Source organism: Peromyscus maniculatus, chromosome 7 (assembly GCF_049852395.1).
Source record: "Peromyscus maniculatus bairdii isolate BWxNUB_F1_BW_parent chromosome 7, HU_Pman_BW_mat_3.1, whole genome shotgun sequence".
NCBI classification, from domain to species: Eukaryota; Metazoa; Chordata; class Mammalia; order Rodentia; family Cricetidae; genus Peromyscus; species Peromyscus maniculatus.
In genome coordinates, this window is record NC_134858.1 from 96,598,947 (window position 1) to 96,617,501 (window position 18,555).

At 40.7% G+C, this 18,555-nt stretch overlaps 2 protein-coding genes across 3 annotated transcripts in view; one reads left to right on the plus strand and one right to left on the minus strand.

Moving 5' to 3' along the window:
- Positions 1 to 12,175, plus strand: part of LOC102907517 (fas apoptotic inhibitory molecule 1) — a 29,793-nt gene extending 17,618 nt beyond the window's left edge. For both annotated transcript variants that reach the window (XM_006975148.4, XM_006975149.4), the window contains 2 exons: positions 9,408 to 9,457; positions 11,717 to 12,175. In XM_006975148.4, coding sequence (XP_006975210.1) covers positions 9,408 to 9,457; positions 11,717 to 11,866 — 200 coding nt within the window. In that variant the 3' untranslated portion in view covers positions 11,867 to 12,175. The remainder of the gene's footprint in view (positions 1 to 9,407; positions 9,458 to 11,716) is intronic.
- Positions 12,176 to 16,410: 4,235 nt separating this feature from the next.
- Positions 16,411 to 18,555, minus strand: part of LOC102907200 (coxsackievirus and adenovirus receptor homolog) — a 46,322-nt gene continuing 44,177 nt past the window's right edge. Inside the window, exon 8 of the mRNA XM_006975147.4 lies at positions 16,411 to 16,564. Coding sequence (XP_006975209.2) covers positions 16,560 to 16,564 — 5 coding nt within the window. The 3' untranslated portion in view covers positions 16,411 to 16,559. The remainder of the gene's footprint in view (positions 16,565 to 18,555) is intronic.

Genomic DNA, 18,555 nt, shown 5'->3' on the forward strand with positions numbered 1-18,555 from the left:
AAGCAATAAATACATCAACAATGTCTAGTGCAAATTTGCATTTGACAAACTCAGAGAAAATATTCCATTATCTATTCTATTTTGGTAAGTCCAAAATGTATTTGATTCACTTTCTATCCTAACTTGTATTACTAACAGAGAACTATCTTATAATGTTTTTGAAATTTATACACTTTACACCTCTTAGTGAGTTTTTTTTTCTGAAATTCTTAACAAGGAAAACTATAACTATAACTATCTAATCTTCAACCCCCTCCGAGACCCAAGAAGGAAATAATATTACCTAGTAAAGCAGGAAGTACAAACAAGCGGCTTCCAAAAAAAATGTGAGTTGACAAAAACTGCCAGCTGCCTGGACAGTCACCTGAGGTTTCTCTGCACTGTTGGGGCATCATCTTCAGCCTATAGGCTTAGCATATCTTGACAGACTCATTTGTGAAGTAGGAGGTACACAAGGCCTACAGCTCAACTTTATATTTGGTGTGAGTAGTCCATGTACTAGATAAACCTGGATTCCACTAATATCCTGTCATGATTCAGGATTTTAAATTCTGGAAATTGTTGGTGTTTTTGGAATTTGGCTGTCTATTCTTCTTGGCTTGTAGGTGGTTTCATCTCTTTTATTAAACGCCAGTCTACCATTGAGAGGTTAGACTCCATCAGCCTAGTTACTCTTTCAAAAATAACTGTTTCAGCTACTGTTCCACTGCACACCAGAAGCCATTGTCTATTGCCTCCTCAGCTGCCTTCAAAGAAGGGGAGCTCTACTTTTTCTGAATTGCAAAGCCACTTCATTGATGGTGCCATATTGTTCTGGCCTCAGAGCACACCTGTTGCTAAAGCCACAACCACACTTGTCTTGGCAAGGACTGGTAGTCCTTTGTTTTGTGTCCTGTCTGCTCATTTTGGATAGCATACTGTCAGCAGTCGATTTGAGGGCACTTTGTTGTCCAGTGGCTAACTTTTGCCACAGTGAAAGTTAACTCCATATGCAGTTTTCTTCAATGCCCATACCTTCTCTGAAGGAGATTGGTGCTGCCAGGAGCTGACATGAAAAAAGAAGAGAGAGAGAGAGAGAGAGAGAGAGAGAGAGAGAGAGAGAGAGAGAGAAAGAAAGAAAGAAAGAAAGAAAGAAAGAAAGAAAGAAAGAAAGAAAGAAAGAAAGAAAGAAAGAAAGAAAGAGAAAAAATTCTAAGTTTCTAAAACATTTTAAATGCCATATTCTGTAGATCTCTGAAGGGTTTGAAGATGACCTGTCCATCTAAAATATATCTCTGCTTAACCTTGAAAACATACCTAATATGACTACAAGTTCGATTGTAATATCTAACTACTAACTTTCATTTCTTTATATCCTAATAGTTGGTAATAATAACATTCAAGGATTAGCAAATTGTGTTACATTGTTAAATGAACTATATAAGTACAATATCTTGAACAAGATTAGAAATTTACATACAGCATTTTCTAACAATATCAATCTCGATATATATAATTTGTATACAATATATAAAAAAACCAATCCAATATAAGGTATTTAAAACTAGTAATTGTCTTTTAGAAGTAGATTCAATAATCTATCTTTTTATCTGTATCATACCTATATCCTCTCTTTACTTTTCCAAATTCTGTAAAGTGAAACACATCCATCTGCCAGATTTCATTCCTCTGAGTACCCTTTGGGTTACATCCTTCTGGTAATGGAGTCTGATTATAAAAAGAACAAGTAGAACATTTCCTTGCAATTTCCTTGGCTTGTTGCCAGGTTATGGAAAAATCCTTTTTTAAACCTTTACTGTTGACATGATTCTTTTTTATGAAATTATCAGGCCTCCAGCACATTTCCTGTCAATAATTTATCAGTCTCATCATTTTCTTGTGCTCGAGGGTCTGGCAGACCCATATGGGATCAGATGTGAGTTATATATAAAGGATGCTTCCTATTCCTGGTTATATCTTGTAACTGAATAAATAGTGAAGTTAATTCTGACTCATCAGGGATAAATTCTGCAGTATCAATATGTAATACTTTATGTAATACAATATGTAATACTCATTATGTAATTACAATATGTAATATGTAATACTTTCAGCATACTTAGAGTCAGTAACAATGTTGAGAGGTTCTGAAAAATCCATTAATACCAACAGAATAGCATACAATTCTGATTTTTGAACCAAATTATAAGCTCTTTCAACCATTTTACTTAAATTTTCTGATTTGTAACCTGTCTTTCCTTTTTTGTGTGCATCTGTATAAAATGTAGAAGCTCCAGATATGGGTTTTTCCCATACCATGTGAGGCAAAATCCAATCAGCTCTCTTTATAAGTTTAATTCTATCGCTTTTGGGATATTTGCTGTTAATCTCTCCCAAAAAATTACTGCAAGCTCTTTGCCAAGGTTCACTTTCTGCCCGTAATTTTTCAATGTCCTCCTCAGTTAAAGGTATGACAATTTCTGCTGGGTCTATTTCTGCTAATTGATGAAGTCTCAATTTTCCTTTTAAAATCAAGTCAGAGATCTTTTCCACATAAGTTTTTATTTTTTTACTCTGTTTATTTGGTAGAAGTATCCATTCCAATATATCTTCCCTCTGCATTAATATTCCTGTAGGAGAATGCCTAGAGGGTAAAATAACCAAAATACAATCGAGCTTTGGATCTACATGACCTACATGTCCTTCTTGTACTTTCTTTTCTAACAAGGCCAATTCTTTCTCAGCTTGAGGTGATAATTCTCTTGGACTGTTTAAGTCCTTGTTGCCTTCTAAGGTTTTTAACAAATTTCTCAGTTCATCATTTTTTACCCCAGCAATACTTCGTAGATGGGAAATGTCTCTGAATAATCTTTGAACGTCATTAAGAGTCCTTAATCAGTCTCTCCTAATTTGCACCTTTTGGGGTCTAATATTTTGTAGACCTATTTTATATCCAAAATAATCAGTAGAATCTTTTCTTTGTATCTTTTCAGGAGCAATTTGTAATCCCCAACAAGGCAAAATTTTCTTCTTCAAACATTCTTTCTAAAGTATCTGCATTTGAGTCAACTCTTAAACTATCATCCATATAATGATAAATTATAGATTTAGGAAATTTTTTACATATTATTTCCAATGGCTGTTGTACAAAATATTGGCACAGGGTTGGGCTGTTCAACATTCCCTGTGGCAGAACTGTCCATTGATATCTCTTAATCAGTTGTTATTACAAGTAGACACCATGAAGGCAAATCTTTCCCTGTCTTTTTCTTATAAGAGTATTGAAAAGAAACAGTCTTTTAAATCAATAACTATAAGAGGCCATCCTTTAGGTAACAGTGCGCAAAGGAATTACAGATTGTAGAGAGCTCATTGGCTGAATTACTTTGTTAATTGCTCTAAGGTCTGTTACCATTCTCCATTTACCAGATTTATTTTTAATAACAAATAGAGGAGAATTCCAAGGGCTGGTTGATTTGTCAATATGCTGAGCTTTAACTGCTTTTGTATCAGCTCTTCTAAAGCCTGCAGTTTCTCTGTTGTTAAAGGCCATTGCTGAACTCATACAGGCTTGTCTGTTAACCATTTTAAAGGTAGAGCTGTTGGTGTCTTTGAAAGATCAGCAGTTGTTGTGCCCTGTTCTTGTACAATCTGGATGGCTGGTGACCACTCTTTAGAATAATATTTCCTAATATTTCTCTCAGAAACATGTGTTAGTCTATGATTTGTTTCTGAGGTTGGAGTAATGTTAATCTGAGTATTCCATTGTTGTAATAAATCATGGCCCCATAAGTTCTTAGCTATTTTAGCCACATATGGCTTTAATTTTCCTCTCTGTCCTTCTGGACCTATACATTCGAGCCATCTTGCATTCTGTTTCACTTGAGATAATGTTTCAATTCCTAACAGCTGAACATTTACCTCCTGAAGAGGCCAATTTGGATGCCAAAATTCTGGTGCAATTATTGTCACATCCACACCTGTGTCTACTAAACCGTCGAAGAAAAAGTCATTTATTTATATTTTTAATTTTGGTCTATGTTCATTTATAGAAGTTTCCAAAAAAATTGCTTTATGGTTTCTCCTGAATTTACTGTTCTCTCTTCTATAGCTGATCTATCACCCCAGGCAGCCTGGTTTATTCCAATAGGCATTTGGTTACTTAATTGCTCTGAGTAGGGGTTTCTTCTATGATGGCAGGAAAGGTCTGAACTGAATTTGTTGTGGCGGCCTGCATGAGACCCCTCTGGGAGTTTCCTGAGGACAGAGGCAAAGGATTACCTTATCTGTCCCTTGTTGATCTACATTCCTGTTGGTTCTGTGTTTTCCCTTACCACTCCTTCTGCATAATCCAGAAGGGAGGGGTAGTCTGTTGCCATTGTTACTTGAATAAACATTCTTTCTAGGAATGCCCTGTTTACACACCCTTTTCAAATGACCTTGTTTTTCATACCCAAAACATCTGACATTTTTCCTCAAAACTTTTTACTTTTTTTTTTTTTTTTTTTTTTTTTTGGTTTTTCGAGACAGGGTTTCTCTGCGTAGCTTTGCGCCTTTCCTGGAGCTCACTTGGTAGCCCAGGCTGGCCTCGAACTCACAGAGATCCGCCTGGCTCTGCCTCCCGAGTGCTGGGATTAAAGGCGTGCGCCACCACCGCCCGGCTCCTCAAAACTTTTGATGCTTCTCCTACCCACATATCATCATGTTCATGAGACTCAACATTAATTTTTTCCCTGATTCAATCCTTCAAGGGTACTGCATTTGCATTCTCAAAAACCAAAGATTCAGTTATTATGTGTCTAGCTTCTGAATCTGGTATCATTCTGTTTACTGCTGAAGACAGCCTTTGTAAGAAATCCGTGAAGGATTCTTTTGGGCCCTGTATAACTTTTGTGAATGATTCAATTTTCTTTCCTGCTTCCTCAATTCTGTCCCATGCATTCATGGCTGTCATGCAGCATAGAATTAAGGTTTGGTTATCATATAAACATTGTATTTCAGCATATTGGTCTTTTCCAAAAAGCTGATCCTGGGAAATTTCCACACCCCTAGCTCTGTATTGATTTTCTATTGTCTTAACCTCATCTTTAAACCAAGTGTGCTACTGTAATTGTGCTCAGGGTTGCAGGACAGCAGTTACTAATTTTTTCCAGTCCTAAGGAATAATTCTATTATAAGTTGACCACAAGTTTAACATTTGCTTTACAAATGGAGAATGCATGCCATAGGATACTATAGCTTCCCTAAATATCCTTAAATTTAACATTTCATCTGGAGTCCAATTAGCTTGTACACGCCCTTGAGCAGGTAGTTCCTGTATAGCTACCTGATAAATTAAGTTTGGTTGTTTGAAAATAGGCTGTCTCTCTGTAACTGTATAATTCAATTTTGAAATAATTTCACCTTTAAATTCTTCTGTCTAAGTCTGAATTTCTCTATTATTCATTTTAACAGGTTTTCCTAAAGCTTTTATCTTGGCACTTAAATTGACCAACTTTTTAAAATAGTAAAATAAGGATAATTAAACAAATATGTATAATTGATGTTACATACATCCCACCAACATTAATTATCCTCTCATGTAATTGTTCCATTTTCAGACTGACTAATGTGTTATCAAATTAAGACCAGTTTCCTTCCATTGGAAAGATATTTCCCATGTTTTAATGTGGGGAAGTTTTCTCTTTTAACTAGTTTCTCCCTTTAAAATATCTGATATCTTATTTGACTTACCAAGTCTGCGTAGACAGTAGAAGTCCAAGGGCATTTCAAAGCAGCTACCTAGTGTGGTTGCAGAAAGAGAGATAGAGAGAAAGAGATTTTGTGTGTGTGTGTGTGTGTGTGTGTGTGTGTGTGTGTGAGAGAGAGAGAGAGAGAGAGAGAGAGAGAGAGAGAGAGAGAGAGAGAGCGAGCGCAAGAGAGCGAGCACTTACCTACCAGGAGAAGAAAATAAAGCTGAAAGCTAAAGTCCACCCACATGTTCTGACCTGAGCCCTTTCAGGTGTGATCCAGGAGTCTGTAAACCCAAAAGCAGTCTAACCGCTTGCAGCTCCAGCCCCTTGTAGCTCCGGCCACATGAGTTGGGGATCTGGCCACAAGTAGGTGCAGCTGTGTGTAGCCAGATCACTTGTAGCTCCATCTGGGCCTGGGGGCCTGTAAGCTCCAGCCAAGCTGGGGCCTGTAACCCCTGGCCTGTATGTCCACCAACAATTTTTTAAAGAATTCTTGCCATGTGGGTGCCAATTGTAGACAAATTTCTAAACAGTCTTATTAAATAAGAAACACAGAGCCAAATATAGGGGTGAAAGCCATAGCGATCAGAGAAATATTGATAGCCACCAGCTAACCTTAGTTCACTACACTGCCATAGCTTCCTCTGAGAGAACCAGCTTCTTCCTGTCTAACCTGCACCTTTATTGCCTTGCTGTTCTGACTTGTCATTGGCTCTTAGCCCAGCCACCTCACTTCCTCATCACTGCCTGTCTGTACAATCTCCAGGTCGTGTGTGTGTGTGTGTGTGTGTGTGTGTGTGTGTGTGTGTGTGTGTGTGTGTGTGTTGTTTATATATCCTTTCATATTCTTATGTCATCATTTTTCTCACATCTGTATTGCTTGAGTTTTTTTTCAAAAAATTTTTGAGCTGGGGGCTGGAGGTGCAGAGGCAGGTGAATCTCTGAATTTTAGGCCAGCCTGGTCTTCAGAGTGAGTTCTAGGACAGCCAGAACTACACAGAGAAACCCTGTCTTAAAAAAACAATTGAGATTTTTAATTTTTGTGTGTGGTGTTTGGCTTCTATGTAAGTCTGTGGACCACATGCTTGCAGTACTTGCAGGAGTCAGAAGAGGGCGATGGATCCCCTGGACCTGGAGTTACAGACAGTTGTGAGCCACCACATAGGTGCCAGGAACCAAACCCAGGTCAGTGCTCAGAACCATTGAGCCAACTCTCCAGCCCCTCCCTTTTATTCTTTCGTTTAAAAAAAAAAAAGATTTATTTATTTATTATGTACACAGTGTTCTGCCTTCACATATCCCTGCAGGCCAGAAGAGGGCACCAGATCTCATTATAGATGGTTGTGAACCACCATATGGTTTCTGGGAATTGAACTCAGGACCTCTAGAAGAGCAGCCAATGCTCTTAATGCTGAGCCATATTTCCAACCCCCCCCCCCCCATCCCTTTCATTCTTGAAGAAGACATTCTTGGTCTGTTTCCATTCTGGTGGAGAGCAGGAGCTCCCAGCCTTCTCCAATGTGGCCACCTGGGCTTTGCTTTCATAGATACTAGGTCAGCCAGTTACTACAGGCAGTTCCCAGTTTCAACTTGTTCCTTGAAAGACATCTTTAAGGGATTATTCCTCTGGTCAAGGAGTTAAACATTTCTTGGCTGAGTTGCTATTTTTGTTGAGTACAGCAAAATCATTTTTCCTCAGAAGTTATGAAGGTCTCACTCCCACAGTCTATTCTTCACTGTTTTAAATGGGTTTTGTGTCTGTGTGACTCTCATTTTTTCTTACTGGAGCTTTAAATAATTTGTTTCATCCATCTTTCTGAATATCACCATGATGTGGTCAGGGATGTCATGACTCACTGCAGCCATCACTTATTAATGGAAATTTTAGTTATGAAAGGGTTAGAGCAGTGGTTCTCAACCTATGGGTTGTGCCTCCTTTGGAGGTCGAATATCAGATATTTACATTACAATTCATAACATTAGCAAAATTAGTTGTGAAGTAGCAACAAAATCATTTCATGGTCAGGGGTCAGCACAACATGAGGAACCATGCTAAAGGGTCAGAGCATTAGGAAGGTCAAGAATCACTGGGTTAGAGAGCATTTGACTATATGGACCCTTGTTTTTGTTCTGACTGTTGAGATGGCCTCACAATGCAGCGTTGGCTCATTGTTGTATGACCTTGCTTATATATGTCCATGGACTTTCAAATGTTTTTCTATTTTCCTTTTATGGTTTCTGGATTAGCTATGTTCCTCATGACAAACGCTTCTAGATAATTTAGATAACCTGAATATGTATGCATGTTCAGTAAATAGACTAATGGCCAGTTCTCACTACAACTGTCGTAGATCTCAGCACTGGGTGTTCAGCCACGTATTGTGATAAGCTGTGTTTCCCTGCCTCTGACCATGTGTGAATCACATTCAGACTGCCTTTGGGGTGAGCCCTGTACATATCCTGAGGCCGCCATTGCCTTCCCCTTGCCACATTTAGCCTACCTCAAAGGCTTCCTGTAGTTTAAATGAGTGCCCACCTGGCTCAGGAAGTGGGGAGAATATAACCCCCGTGGGCTTGTGCCCTTATAGCAGCTAGTCTGCCAGAGTTGCACCCTTGTCTGGGCCCTCAGACATGACCCATGGGCAGACTTGTCCTTGGATCCTGGTGCCCATGCAGGTCACAAACACAGGCGCTCTCTCTACTTGCTCATCTGACTCTTTGGTGATGATAGTCTTCTTCCAGCCAACTCTTAGGACACTAATGTTGATAGGAAGTATTGGGGACTCCCGCCTGGCAGTGAATTATGGTAGCAAACTGCTACGTGAGGTTGCTGCAGCAGCATTGTGCCCTGTCCTCAATATTGTAGAGACCACATGCTGCTGGAGCAGCATTGTGTGCCCTGTCCTCCATACTGTAGAAACCACATGCTGCTGGAGCAGCATTGTGTGCCCTGTCCTCTATACTGTAGAGACCACATGTTTGATCTCTTTTTCTTTATAATCTAGTAGTTTTTTTCCAAAGTAAAGCCACTATAAAATAGATTATTGTTCTATCCAGGAAGAAACTAAAAACTAAGTTCCTACTGTCTGCTTTCTACAAACCCCAAGGCACATGGTCTTTATGTCATCATCCACTTAGCTCTGCCAGCATAGGAGGCAGAAATCACCTAGTCCCTGATGTAAATCACATTTCCGATGTTGGTTTAAATTTACTAAGCTGGTTTCCTATGACTAAGGTCCTTCTCCTTCCTTCGTTTATTTGTGTGTAACCTCCTTTACCAAGATTGTCCTTCAGCATTTGCTTTGTTTAACAAGATTTTTTATCACATTCTGATGGGACCACGACTTTCTCTTAAAAGATTTCAAAGCTAGGCATGGTGGAACATACCTTTAACCTCAGCACTCTGAGTTTGAGGCAAGCCTGGTCTTTCAAGCAAATTTCAGGACAGACAGAGCTACACAGAGAAACATTCTCTCTCTCAAAAAAACAAAAACAAACAAACAAAAAAGATTTAAAAAAAAACCTAGTTTCAGCTATGAACAAAGTTTCTTCAAACTTTGAGAGTTTCAAAGATGTTGAAAGTACTGACTTTTAGAATGTTGAGTACAGTTTAGAAATATAGTGTCTCCAACTTTCACAGAGAAGTTAACCTTAACTGTAGAATTATAACTTTTGAAATGTCTGTTGCTCTTACAGAAAAAGATACTATGGATGTTTGGTGCAATGGGCAAAAACTGGAGACAGCAGTAAGTTGCCATTTGTTTATTCCTAGTGTGTGTGAGTAACAGTTCCTCATTCTAGAACCGGGTGTGAGTGGGGGGATGGGAGCTGTGGACATGGCTCTGGTCAGTTAAACTGCATGCACAGGGACCTGAGTTAGGATCCCCAGTACCATGTAAACGTTAGGAATGGTCACACACACACACACACACAACTGGAGAAATGACTCAATGGTTAAAAGCACTTGTTGCTCTTGCAGAGGACCTGGGTTCAATTCCCAGCATTTATATGGTTGCTTACAAACATCTATAACTCCAGTTTCAGGAGATCTAATGCCCTCTTCTGACCTCCACTGGCACCAGGCACACATCTAATGCACAGACATACGTGCAGGTAAAACATGCAGACACATAAAATTTAAAAATATATACAAATAAAATTTGTTTTGCTTTTTTGAGACAAGGTTTCGCTGTGTTGCCCAGGCTATCCTAGAACTCACTTTATAGACCAGACTGGCCTCAACCTCAGAATTCTGCCTGCCTCTGCCTCCCAAGTGTTGGAATCAAAGGTGTGTGCCACCACATCCTGCTTCTCAAAAGAAATTTTTTTAATGAAAATGAATCTTAATAAACCAGGGCTAGGGTTGTAGCTCAGTAGTAGGTCACTCACGTGGCTAGCCCGTGTGAGGCCTTAGAGTCCATCTTCAGTACTGCAAAAACTGACAATAAGGTAGGTTTCTAGAAATCATCAATGTATGTCATTTGTACAGAATAATGGTTTTCAGTACAAGTGCATGTGACTTTAAAGAGGCTAAAATCAATATTCATCTATGATGTGCTTGTTCCTAGTAACTGGCAGGAAGCCAGTGTGAAGACAGCCCTCTGTAACCCCATTGCCTGCTTATAGCTACAGCGGCAGAGCTGTCCAGGCCGCCTCCCTATCAGCCTGCCCTGGTCTGTGCACGTGCACAGATGCCCTGCTCCTGTGCCGCACATGTTTTCACCCCAGGATCATCACATCAGGCCATGAAATTGCCAAGAAGCAACTCAGAGACATAGTGGTAGCAACCTTTGTCTGGCCCTCAAAGCTTCTTCCAAGGCTCCAAACAAAGCGCCCCAGGGCATTCCTGGGCTGGTTGACGGTGCACAGCCTCTAAAGCCCACCTGCTGGAGCTGCTCAGAGCTCAGAAAGCGCTCCCTTGGATGCTCCAGTGCTTACTGTTGCTTAGAGAGCGAGCGTGGATTCCAGGCTCACTCACTCTCGGCCTCTGTGATGCTCAGATGGGCTGTGCTGTAAGGACCTGTGGCTAAGCAGGGCCTCTAGCACTGGATTTCAGTTCCAGCCCATGTGGACAGGGTTTAAGTCTGCTCGTGAAAGCTTCTGGCACACTCCATTTCTGTCCTCTGAACTCCTGCCTTTCCACTCTAGAGTAACACCATGCAGTAGAAATATATATGAACCGTAAGTGTGAGACTTGTGGGTAACGTCACCTTTTCCAGTAGCAACATAAAAAGGAAATGTAAGGTGGGTTAATTTTAATGTTTAACTTAAATCAGTATATCAGAATTGTCATAAAGATGTGCATGGTGGCGCACGCCTTTAATCCCATCACTCAAGAGACAGCAGAGACAGGTGACTCTCTGTGAGTTCTGGGACAGCCTGATATACATAGTGAGTTTCAGAGAGCCAGGGCTATGTAGAGAGACCCTGTCTAAAAAAAAAAAAGTCACTAGTCTTTTGCATTGTTTCATGCTAGGTCTTCCTATAGTTAACATTGAAACCCTGTATATCATTCAGACTAGTCAAGGCTATGGGGCTCAGTGGTCAGTGCTGTTGGTTACCTGGTTATCTTACACCTGGAGGAAGTTGGGTTTCTGGTGGGAACCCTTCCGTCTTACTGGACAGGCCTTTAGCAAATTATTAAGTATGTTGCTCTTCAGTTTCTGTATCTATAAAATGAGAATAGTAACAATACTTGTGGCAGCTATTGTAAAGACAGTGAAATGATGCCCATAAGCTGGGATAGCATAAGTAACTGAGAAATGTTTATTGCCGTGCTCACCATTTTTAGTTTTGTAAACATTGTCTACACTGTGGACACAGAACTTTCTTCTGAAAGTTAAGATCACTCAGGATTTTGGAAATCACAGCAAATCACAGGGCTGTGTACATAATTGGGCTCTTATTCGAAGAGCTTGGCATTAAGACCAGTCCATTTTAGATGGTGTTAGTGCCCCGGCAAAGAGATTTCTGGAACACTGATGCTTCCTCCCTTGCTGTCCTAGGGCGAGTTTGTAGATGATGGGACTGAAACACACTTCAGTGTTGGGAGCCATGACTGCTACATAAAGGCCGTCAGCAGCGGGAAGAGGAGAGAAGGGATCATCCACACCCTCATTGTGGATAACAGGGAGATCCCAGAGAGCCTTCAGTGACTGCTCGTTAATGAGTTCTGAGCTGAAGAGGAGAGACATCAGGACTTGCTAATGGCTGTGGTAATTAAATGAGTTCACTCTGTACATACTGGTAGATTGTCTGCAATGTTTTTACTTGTATCTTTTGTTACTTGAAACTGTAATATTCCAATGGTCAGAAAAATGTGGAATCATAAAAATTTATTTTTTAACTAATGTGTTTCTAATTCAAATGGGAAATAAAATATGGACCAAAACCACTAACCTCTCACCACAGTAACCTTGATTATAGTAAACACTATAAAATAAATTGGTGCTGCTGGCTGTGTCCACCATGGGTCTGCTTTCACACGTCTTTCACATGCAAGGTAGGTTGGCCTGTATTTGAAGCAATTGGTTCATAATGATACAGATTGTGTAACCAGAGAAAACAAGAAGCATTTTCTGTCGAAAACATGAAAAAAAGCCAATAATGTCATATAACAACTTAATTTAGGTGCTAGAGAGATGGTTTAGCAGTTAGGAATGCATGCTGCTGCTCTTCTAGAGGACCTGGGTTCAATTCCCAGTACCCATATAACTGCTCACTACTGTCTGTAATTCTAGTCCCTGGTGATCTAACACTCTGCTTTGGCCTCCATGGATATCAGTCATTCATCTGGTGCACATATATACATTCAGACAAAACACTTATACACATAAAATAAAAATAAATCACTTAAAAATGAAAAGATTTCCATTTATATGGGTGTGGTGGTTTATGTCTTTAATCCCAGTACTTGGGAGGCAGAGGCATGTGTGTAGCCTTAGAAGTCCACATAATGCGTGAATTAGGAGGGAATTAATAACCGGAAGTGGCAAAAAAGGAACCTCAAGGCTGATGGTAATTTTCTTATCTTCATCTGAATGCTGGTTACAAAGGCAGTCTATGAATACTAATATACCTATGTGCCATTTACTTTTCTGTAACATGCACTCCCTCTGTTTCAATATGAGAGGTAAAAACAAATCTGAAAATAATAATTTTATGATTGGGTTTAGGGATGTAGCTTAGTGGTAGAGGGCTTGCCTAGCATGAGTGAGGCCCTGTGTTTGATCCCAGCACTGGCCCCATGTGCACAGACACACACAAATGATTTTAATATATACTCAATGCATTCTGAAAAAGTACCCTCACTCTCTCCTCTCTTGGCAATCTGTTACTTAAGAATGAAACCATGAGTGATGGCTTGGTGGTTAAGGCCTCACTATGAACCCAGTAACAGCTAGCCAATCTTGGACTGAAATTGTGACCGAAAACAAATCTGTTTGCCTCTTAACTTGTTCCTCTCAGGCATTTTGTCAATAGTGTCAGGATTGATTACAAAGTGGGGGAAGTAAAACAGATCCAAGACTGATGGAAAAACCCTAAAATATAGGAGTCGAGGCAAGAAGGTATAAAACAGGAAGCTGACGGTCTCATATCACTACCAAGCAATGGAAAGTTCAAGAACTGATGTGCATGGCTGTAGCTTTCTTTTAGGTTTGACGTGATTATTACCACCTTGAAGCAGATTGTTTATGAAGGACCTTGATTCTTTGGTTTATTTGTGCCAAATATAAACAACTACAGCCGATAGCTAGGTGTATGTTAATACAGTGGGCCTTGCTGCTGCTTCCTCTCGGAGGGAGGGGAAGAGTCACAAAACCCTCCCATGAGATTGCAATCAGCACTCCCTCTGTTTCAATATGAGAGGTAAAAACGGACTGGGCGGGGCTGGCCAGTGGTCCAGCTGCCTGGGAGTCACCCATGCTTCTGTGAGAAACAGGAAGCCCAGTTGTTTGCCAAGCTAGACTTGACAGAATCTTCCTTTGGTGTCTGGACTTCCGTCCTGTGTGGGTGTGTAGATGTTTATTTTACAAAACACAAGATACCGGTGGATCTGGCAACCCGGTGGATATTGGTGAGGAAATGAATGAGAACAGTCTTAATAAAATGTCGCCATACTAAAGTGAGTGAGGAACTGGTGGGGCATGAGTAGAGTCACAAACAGTGACAGTGACCATTTGAAGGCACCAGAAAAGCTGTATATGGGGTCTACTTGCAAACCAAGGTGTTGGAGTCGGGGAAGTTGGAGAGGTAGACCAGGCATTTGGAAACCTAGGAGCAGGAGAGGATGGACTCCACTTGCACTCCATTTGGACACAAACACTGAGTGGCCCCAAGACGAAACTCCAAGCACCATTCAGCTGGCCTTTAACCTGACAAGTTAGGTAAGAGCAAACCAACACATGCCCACGCAACAAGGGTAGAACAGATGATATCCATATCAAGAAACACAACCCCAAACCAAAACTCCAGATACAGGTCCTACCACAAAATGCAAACAACATGAATGACCAGATAAGACATCTCCAAAAATGTATATTCTCATAGTTAGATTTCTTGAGAAAGGCAACTTAATGACACACAAAAAAAGATTTCAAAATAGCTTTTATAAATACATTGAGGGAACTAAAAAAAGGATATCAATGAATGAATACCAAAATAGTTGAATGAAATAAAGGAGACAATTCAACATATGAATATTGAAGTAAATAAAAAGAATTTCTGAAGAAAAGCCAAAATGAAACTCAATTAAAAATTCAGTAAATTACTGGGTGGTGGTGGCACATGCCTTTTAATCCCAGCACAGGCAGGGTCAGGTGGATCTCTGTGAATTCAAGGCCAGCCTGGTCTACAGAGCAAGATCCAGGACAGGCACCAAAACTACACAGAGAAACCCTGTCGGGAAAAAAAAAAATTAGTAAATCAAATGGCGTAAGTGGCAGAGAAAGATCAAGGCTTAAAGACGAGGTAGGGGTATTGGATAACCAAACCAAAGAATATGTTAAATCTATAGAAATAAAACCACACCCATGAACGGAATGTGCAGGAACTCTGGGACACTGTAAAATGGCAAAACCTAGGAATTGTAGATGGAGAAGAAGAAACCCAATGGCAGAAAAACATTTTCAACAAAATCAGAAGAAAACCTCCCAAATATAAGAAAAGAGAAATGGCTATCAGGGTTCAAGAGGCACAATAACACCAATTAGGGTATATAATAAATACTGAATACACAGAACAAATAAAAAAATATTGAAAGCTTCAAGAAAGAAACAAGTTACCTATAAAAGCAAACCCATGAGAATAACAACTGACTTTTCAGTGAAGATGATAAAAGCCAGAAGGGCTTAGACGTACTATCTGAGATTTCTAAATGACCACAGATGCCACCCCAAACTACTGGACCCAGCAAAACTATCAGTTGTAATATAAGGAGGAAGAAAAATCTGAGAAAATCAGATTAAAGGAATGTATGACCACTAAGCCATGTCTGAAGAGGATACTGGGATGCTTTGATCTAAAGAAAAGGATGAAAACAACCAAGAGAACACAGGAATATATAAACAATTTAGGAACAATCAAAAGAGATTTAAGAAAATGTGACAAGATGATAGGAATTAATACATCTCTTTGAACAATAACTTACCATCTCAATTACCCAATAAAGAGATGCAGACTAGCAGATTGGATTAAGAAGCAAGATCATCATGTTGCTGTCTCCAAGATACACCTTGCCATCCCTTAGGCAAAGGGATGGAAAATGGTTCTACAAGCAAAAGCAATTAAGAACTGAGTTGCCCCTGGAGCCTGAAGCAGGAGCCTTGTGGTCCCTGATTTTAGACATTATATCTCTACAACTGAGAAGAAATTCCTGTAACTTGAGCCACCGAGCTTTTAGTAATTCATCATGGCAGCTGAAGGGAAAGAGTCAGGACATTCTCACACATGTGTAAAATAGACCTTGATTTCATTCATGCCCCACGACCCTCTCCTCTTGCTGGCTCTGTTCCTTTTCCTAATTATTCCTCAAAGTACTCTAAGGACTTTAGAAATATGCAAATGAAAAAGCATATGTGTGCACGTGCATCTGCACATTTGGACAGGCCCCCTTTGAGGCAAGAAAATGGCACTGAATACCCTGGTGCTAGCTCCCCAGGCACTTGGGGCTATGAACTGAACCCAAGTCTTGTGAAAGACCATCCAATCTGAACTCCGTGTTCCGTTGAGAGACCCCAACTGAATAAGGTAAGGTGGAGAGTGATTGAAGACTACCAACCTCAACTTTGGGCACGCATATATGCACCACACGCAATACACATACATACTCCAATAAAGCAAAATATATACATTATTGTGAAACTTTCCGTACCCTGGGGAAGGTGTTTCCAATGCTGAATTACAGGAGCCCAACACTGGAGAGCCACTGTCCTAATAAAGTACAGAACAAGACAGTGAGCAATGTCGGAGTTTGCTTTGGCTCTGCAGTGCCCCTCACCTCCAGACAGCATGGAAGTGGTGTTAAAGTAATACTATTTGAAGGACTTAAATTCTAGTTCCAAAACTCAGAATTCCAATCATGTTTGTTTTTATCAACTGATATCCAGAAAACTTACGTCTCTACCACCAAGACAATTGTCCTGATTTCTTTAACCCTAGAATACAGGAGCAAACAGAAGAAAGACAAATCCAACAAAACGATGAGACACTAGTTTATTCTCAGGAAGGATTCTTCTGAGGTTGAAGGAGGGCAGGAGCACAAGGCACATTTCACCGAAGAGTCACAGGACCAAATAATTGGCAAAACTTAATTAAAAGTTCAGGTGTTGTGATCTCTGGGGCATATGATTAGCCTGAAAAGGAAGGCATTTGCTTAGGAAAAGCAACTGAGCACAATAGGTATAATTTATACATGCTAATAAAAATTAGAAATACTTTTAAAACCTCAACAATGCAAACCATTCACAGATACAAATATGTAATCTCAAGACTTGGGAGGTGACACAGAAGGAACCCAAGTTCAAGGTCAGCCAGGGGACCCTTAAAAAATCAATAGTACAGTTAAAAGTATATGCTATCCTTGGAACTCTAGAGACGCTCAAGAGCTTTTGTTGTCCCAGAGATGACCCCTGTTTGAGTCGTAGGGCCCATATGGTGGCTTAAAACCATAACTCTGGTTGTGAGGATCTGACACCCTCTTCTGACCTCTGAGGACACTAGTCATGTCTGTGGTGCAGACATACACACATACATGCAGGGGAAACACACAAAACATGGAAATCTTGCCATACTATAAAGAATATAGGCTGTCCTTGTTAGAACACACGAACAGGACTGGCCCAGTGGATAAAACACTCGTTGATAAGCGGGGCACCCTGAGTTTGATCCCCAGGACACACATGGTGGAAAGAGAAACCAATTCCTATAAGTTACCTTATGACCTCCAGCATGTGTCATGGTAGATGAACATACACATACACACATAAATAAATGTGATAAAAATATATACATGAAATAGTAACTGATAGAGAAATTCAATTAAGTGTACCGAAGAATGCCAAGAAGTGTTTGGAGCAGTGAGGTCATGACGGAGAACTACAGCCACTCAGGCTAGGTCACTTATTTCACACTGTAGGACTCATTTATAATGGCAGCACTCGGGCCAGAGTGCCTTTGACCAGGGTGTGCACTCAATGCTGCTGCCAATAGACAAGCCCTCACGCTGCCTGTGCATGTGCTCAGTGTGCCCTCTCTTTCCTGGTCTCTGTGCTGATAGTCCTGCTCTGAAAGCCAGCAGTGTTTGGAGGACTGACTCCCACGTGTGACCCTTCTTCACCGCTCCCCTTGATGAGCCTATAAAACTGAAGGTACAAGGAACAGTCGGCGTGTATGTAGGCTGTTCACTTCTAAGGCTGTACCAGACAACCAGAAATTCCTACAAAACATGTCTCCAGGAATCTTCTAAACCATGAGACCTTAGGTTGCAGGACAGGGAGCTGCCATCACAGAGCACTAGACCCCATCAACCTGTGTAAGGCCCGCTACAAGGCACTCAAGTGTACTGCGAACTATCACCTTTCCGATGTCTGAACTCAAGGGGATTGGGGTTGGGTACATTACCACATGATCCACAGAAAGAAAGGAAACTTGGCAGCCTGGAAACCATAAGGAGTTCCCATTGTCCTCGTGACCATCAGTGAGAGAACTTCACCATGTCCCAGCCTGTCTCATTTTAAGGGTGAAAACAGTGAGACCAGGGATGTGACATCACTGCCTGTTGTGGACTGGAGAAGCCAGTCCATCAGGTTTTCTCCTCTGCTCTATCCCCAGCATCCTAAACACACAGCTCTGCACCCCAGAAAGCTCACTTGTCTTTGTGCCGTGAAAGCAAAGCTCAGAGCGCTCACACGCAGCTCTGAGGGGTGACTCTGACAGGTGCGCTGATGAGTAAAGCTTTTGTCCTCCATGTTTCAATGCACATAGAGTAGACTGAGGCCCGAGGAAATGCAGAAACTTACTGAATCCTCAGGGCAAACTCAGAAGACTAGGTCCATAACAACAGCACCAATGACAACAGTGCAGCTCTCCTGAGTCCAGGCTCAGGGTTCTTTTGTAGATGTAACCAACCGTCTTATTAAATAAGAAACACAGAACCAATGTAAAAGAGAAAGCCAAGAGGTCAGAGCTCAGAGCTAAAATCTTACCCTTCCTCCTGCGGTGCTCCTACCTCTCTGAAAGTGAGCTACTTCCTGTGTGTTTGTCTTGATATAGTCTTTCTATTCTGCCTTCTCATTGGTTGTAAACCCAAACACATGACTGCCTTGTCACTGCCTGTAAGTACAGC